This window comes from Pteropus alecto, unplaced genomic scaffold (assembly GCF_000325575.1).
Source record: "Pteropus alecto unplaced genomic scaffold, ASM32557v1 scaffold38, whole genome shotgun sequence".
Taxonomy (NCBI): Eukaryota; Metazoa; Chordata; class Mammalia; order Chiroptera; family Pteropodidae; genus Pteropus; species Pteropus alecto.
In genome coordinates this window covers 4,531,445-4,537,444 of record NW_006442512.1, presented here as the reverse complement: position 1 = coordinate 4,537,444, position 6,000 = coordinate 4,531,445, and the positions used below count along the sequence as shown (strand labels likewise).

General features: G+C 42.6%; 1 protein-coding gene across 1 annotated transcript in view; it reads left to right on the top strand.

The window, feature by feature from the left end:
* The first annotated feature begins 1,358 nt into the window (after positions 1–1,358).
* The window catches only part of THSD4 (thrombospondin type 1 domain containing 4), a 447,797-nt gene continuing 443,155 nt past the window's right edge, over positions 1,359–6,000 (top strand). Inside the window, exons 1-2 of the mRNA XM_025040368.1 lie at positions 1,359–1,366; positions 2,184–2,631. Coding sequence (XP_024896136.1) covers positions 1,359–1,366; positions 2,184–2,631 — 456 coding nt within the window. The remainder of the gene's footprint in view (positions 1,367–2,183; positions 2,632–6,000) is intronic.

Below are 6,000 nucleotides of genomic sequence, written 5' to 3'. Positions count from 1 at the left end.
TGGGTGAGCCGCCAGCAGTACAGCCCGATCTAGCCCAGCAGATTTTGTATGTATGTCACAAAGACGGGTTTTGGTTTTTGTTTTTTACATTTATGCCTGTCTTTCTCCGTTAAACATGAAAAATTTTGCTGTTGAATTTTCACCTTTTTATTTGGAATTTCAATTCTATCCTACGACTTTGTTTCTCAAAGTAGTGGGTTTATGGGCCAGCAGCACCAGCATCACCCGGGAGCCTGTGGGAAATGCAGAATCTCAGGTCCCACCCCAGATGTCCTGAATCAAAATCTGCCTTTTAACAAGATCCTAGGTGATTCCTGTGCACATTCAAGTTTGAGAAGCCGTGCTCCACATGTCTACATTTCTCTTTGCCTTCAGCGAGGGGTTCTTCACCCAGTACTTACTTCGAGGCTAGAATTTTTGGTAGACTTTCAGGTATCTAACAAAGAAAAAGAAAAGAAAAAAAGACCATGAAACACACAGAGAGAAATTCTTTCCTTTGCATTTTCATGATGTCATTCATTTTACCTGGCCCGCCACAAGAAAGAAAAAGGCAAATTACATTCAAGTTATACACATTTTTAAGACTAACGTCTTAATTGCATCACTTAAAGCAGTACGCTGGATCCACCATCATTAACAGAGTCCCAAGTGTTGCCAAGATTAATTGAGAAATGCCTAAAGGCAAAATAAGCACTGTAGCATAGTTTAATTCAAAACCATATCAGCTAAGAATGAAGGTGCAATTAGTGATAAAGATGTTAATAATTAGTTGTGGTCTATTAGATTTTATATTCAGTGGTTATGAATAGCGAAGAAAGAATTTCCTCATGAGGGCAGAAATTAATGTTTCACCTTGATTGCTATTTTCATGTACTTATTTTAATGGGGCCATCTTATAGAAACCCTTGGGCACGTTTCCAATTTTATGTAAAAGTAGAATTAATTATCATGGAAGCATATAATTTTAGAGCTGGAGCGACCTTCGCAGTCATTTAATCCAGTTCAGTCATTTTGCAAATAAGTAAGTGATGTGACTGACTTAAGTCCTTCCACAGAACATTGGAACCTGTGCTTCACAAGTCTCAGACCAGTGACCTTCCCAAATCACTGCAGGCAAAAGTACTTTCTCTTGCCTCAGAATTCCCAAGGCACCAATTTTGTAATGTCTCCAAAGCCTTTACCACACCCTTCGTTATGATCTTGTTGCTTCAGCTTTCAGTTGTAAGATTAAGATCTCAAGGACCACGTCTGATTCATTTTGTATTTCTTTACCGTTCCTATATTTTGCAAACAATGGCTGGGTTTTCCCTCCTCGCTAGAGCTGATTGTGTCTCCACAAGGGCAGCTAGAAATTGGCCATGGTGGGGTATTTACGCTGGGAATGAGAAAACGCTGCAAGCCAGAGCTTTCACCTCACTAGAGAGCCGGTTGTTACACTCTTCCCAACACGCCACTGTTTACGTGCTTTGCACGAGGTCTCACAATGTCACAGGCTGCCACAAGATCTAAAGATCTGTACCAATGTAAAGATGAGCATTTACCCGTTGTTCCGCATGAGTCTCCTCAAGAGTGATGGAGCAGCCAGTTGCTCACCCCACTTTCATTCCTTCAGGGATTAGGTTTGACCCAGTGCAAGTCAGGCCTAGGACTGCCTTAGAATTTGGTTCCTTAGCTAATAAGTTCTCTTTACCTAGAAAAGCTATTTGGGCATGAATGGTAATGGAAACAAGAGTCTGAAATGTCAGGCACAGTCAGTGAGGAAAAAACCCACAAACTATGATGAGAAAAAAAATGGACAGGAAGTTACTATGGCTGAAATTACAATTATATCTTTATACTTCTCAAGAAACCTTCGGTGGCTCCCTACAACCTACATAACTACCCAAGCTCCCTGACATAAGTCAATAGTGACCACGGCTCACCATCCTAACCTCATTTTCAGCCATTCACATTACCCACAGTTGATTCCCACTTTCATCCTACTTTCCAGGCTGTAGAGTCTTGTTCCAGCCTCTATGATGTTCGCTTTTCCTGGAATGCCCTCCCTCTCCCTCCCTGTTCCACCGCAGGCTCTCTCCCAAGCTTTTGTTTCTATGAAGTCCTCTCTACCATGGACCAGAGCTTCTGGGTGAACATGAAAATTCCATGACTGTTCATCTCCTTTCTTGTATATCTCTCTGCAGGAGCAGGACCCGAGGTCCCATCGGCCCTGGCAAGTATGGCTATGGGAAGGCCCCGTACATCTTACCACTGCAGACGGACTCTGCACACTCACCGCAGAGGCTTCGGAGGCAGAGGCCCTCATCCCGGCATTCCAGGTCCCAGGGGGCATCAGGTCCTAGCCATGGCTATAGCACGCCAGCCCGCCGGGCCTCGCAACATGGACCTCTGTACCAGAGTGACAGCGGCCCTCGTTCTGGACTGCAGGCCTCAGAGGCCTCTATCTACCAGCTGCCTCTGACCCACACCCAAGGCTTCCCTGCAGCTTCAAGTCTCTTCCACAGCCCAGAAACAAGCAGCAACCATGGCATGGGGGCCCACAGGGTGGCTCCGAGCTTCTCCCAGCCTGCCCGGTCTGCAGCCATCTCCTGCACTGGGGCCTATCGCCAATACAAGATGTGCAACACCAACGTGAGTACACTCCTCTTCAACTGGGCCTGGAACTGCTGCCACTCTTCTCTTTCTGTCAGTTGGCAGTAAACGTGTGGAAGACAACGAGAGTGTGGTTTTTTAGGCCGTGTTAATGACCTTTTTTTAAATCTTCCTTCCCTCTCGTTTCTCTCCATTTATTCCTCCATATGCTTTTTTAAAATAAGGTTATTACTTTAGTAACTTATGAATAACCTATTGAATCACTTATTGATTATCTATTGCTTATATCAAACAACAATATAACAATTGCTGCGTATCAAACAACTTCCATATTCTCAGTGGATTTACATCAACAATATTCTTTGCTCATGGGTCTGTAGGTCACGTGCAGTTTAGGTAATTTAGGTCATCCAGTTGTGGCCAGATAAGTAGGAGTTTGGGGTGGTTTGACTAGCATAGGTATCATCCACTAAGTTTCCTAGAGGGTCCCTGCCCTTCCAGAAATAAACACTTTAGATACTGGTCATCGTGAAAAGTCTGGTAGTAAGTCACTTGCTGAAGAGTCCACAGCTAATGAGTAGCAAAGGAAATTGTAAATGGAAACTACATAAGATGACCAAATATGTTTTTTTTTAAATATCGGCTTAAAGACTCTATGTAAAAGAGAAAAGACTAGAGAATGTTTAAAGGTTAAATTTCCAAGTTGCTATATTTTTCATTAATAATTTAATATGCCTTAATTCTCTGTTACTGGGTACCAGGACAGCTGTTATATATTAGCTTCAATTTTCTCATTAAAATTATATTTCCTGCCGTAGAGTCCATAGAAATGACTTAATTTGTGATTTTAATAATTTCTCTGAATGCCTGGATTGCTGTTTAGCTTGTTCTTCCTCTGACAGACTTCAGGAATTATTAATTTTTGTATAGCACTAATATTTCTACAGCCATTACTAATCAGTCAACAAGTAAGTCTTAATTGAGCATCGTCGCTTATCTTCTAATAGGCCAGGCACCATGGAAGATTAAAGAAAAGTCATATTATCTACCTCACAGAGTTGTCATGAGGATCATAAATCAAAAAGAAATACTTGTGTAGAGATCAGTCTTGGTCTCTGTTCTTGAATATCCATTGCAGTCCTTTGAAAATGAAAGGAATTAATTTCTAATGGAGAACACATTCTCCCAATGATGAGTATATTTCTTAATTTTGAAAACCAAGTCAATCATAAAGAGAAGGAAAAGCGGGAGGACATTTGGCATATATGTGGACTTGATACCTATTAAGCATTTCTTTCATTTAACTTATACTTTTTTAAGCCGTGCACCTTTTGTCAGACTTGCGCTGCCAATAGCAGGGCTACCTGAGCTGCAATACCGTGGAGCTAAGTTTCGTGACTCCCTGGGCCATCTGTGAAGTGAGGACAGTATTACCTACTCCGTACGGTCGATGCAAGGTTCAGATAGGCCATGTATCTAAGGAGCTTGGTATGGCGTGGACACGTTGTTAGTAGATATACCGTTTGGACCTGGATAAGTGAACGTGGCTTACATGCCTCTCTAGATAGCAGTGGAGGAAGCTTTCCCCATATCTGAACAGCTTTCAGTTTCTAAATACTAAATCACAAAATTGTGCATGAAATGCTCAGACTTGCTCAGAGTCTCCTTTGTCCTCTGGGTTAGCTGTAATCTAGTGTCGCTTTGCCCAACAGAAAACAAACAAACGAACAAGACTGCTGAGAGACCCAACGTTTCACCTGTGATGTAGTTTCAATATAATCATCCTTGGGTCATGATTAAAGTGAGAAAAGTGAAACTATAGATGACTTCATGGCAGTGAATTCTGTATACCCTCAAACGTGCATATTTAACATTATGCCTGCCTTATGATGTCATGTGGGAATTTTAAACATTCTGGGGTGTCTTTAGGATTGTTTGATTCACATAAGATGTCCTTTTTGAAATTCTGCAAAATCGATGATAAATGCAGCACTGACGGTATCTGAATGTAGTCTTTAAAGATAAGAAAGGTTTTCATTTTCTTGCCTACAATGCTTATGAGGAAGTAAAGGTGACACACTCCAGCAGAAATAGAGAATTTGTGGTCTTTCAGCACAAGTATCAGTCTCGGACGTCTGCTAGTGCAGCACTTGCTCCAAGTCACTCACTGTTGCAGGTACCTGCTTGCAGTCCATAAGCACAGCATTGACATCGACTGAGTGGGATCAGGCGTTAGGCTCTGGGTCAGGCACACTGAGATTTTTGAGTAAGTTCTGTCCCTGAGGGGCTCTAAGTCTTGTAAGAGAGAGTCTAGGCACCGCCGATGCTGCGCAGGTACCCTGAAATCTCCAGACAGCGGAAATTCACCTGGCCTGGGTAGAGTCAACGAAGGCCTTCCTGGAGAATTTCCGGGTCTCCATGTGAGGGGAGAGTTTTCCAGAAAGAGGGAGTGATAGGGATCCTGGAGTTCCTGTACAGTCCCATGAAGCTGAGGAACAAGAAGGGGCCGCTCAGGGAACCTCTCAGTGGCATCAGATGTTTTTCAGTGAGCGGTGGCTTCCCTTGCAAGTATGTGTTCAGTAGTGAAGGGGTCACAGAGGGACGAATCTGAGGTTTATCCACAGCCCTGCGCTTTGTCAGTTGTGGCAAAAACAATAACAAGTACTCATGGAATCCAATAAATAGTTAAGTCTCTTCTTCATAAAAGCTCTTAGAAGGCCAAGACCTGAGAACAAAAGAACTAGAGTCTTTATAGGGGTGAAACAGGGGAAGGAGAAAACCAACTGCAATTCCTTTGGTGCCTGTGGGGATACAATTAAAGTAAAATGCTTTTCTATGAGCTGTTTCTGGGATTTTGTATTATTATTTGCTAAATATATTAACAGACCAGGACACTTTGTGCTAGAGGCCTAGGTGTCTCTCTCTCCCCACCTTCCTGAAGCACTCTGAATTCAGTGCTTTTTTTCCTGGAGAAGAGACTGACACTCTGGCTCTTTCAGAAGAAAGGAGGCTGAGGTTGCAAGGCTGGGACAAGGTTGTTAAGTTTTTAAGGGGCTTCGTTGCCAAAGGAGGCGTGATCCTGAGTTTAGACAGAGTGCACTTAACGTTATGAGGGGAAAAACTCCTGGAGCTAAAAGCAGCTTTTAGCAAATAAGGATGTGATGAGTTCTGGTATCAGGGACTTTACAGTAAATTTCCCTGGAGTGAGACTGCCTTCTGATAGTGGATTTATCCATGTGGAGTTGTTTCTGCCTGAGAGTAAGTGAAAATAAAGGGAAGATGTTGGACAAATCTCAAAATGTAGTTAAGCATGATCTGTTCAGGCAGATTCTAATTCTTCCCCATTTCTAGTCTGATAGTGAATGAAAGAGTTGCTGACAACTTCCTGACTACAGTTTTAAGGAGACA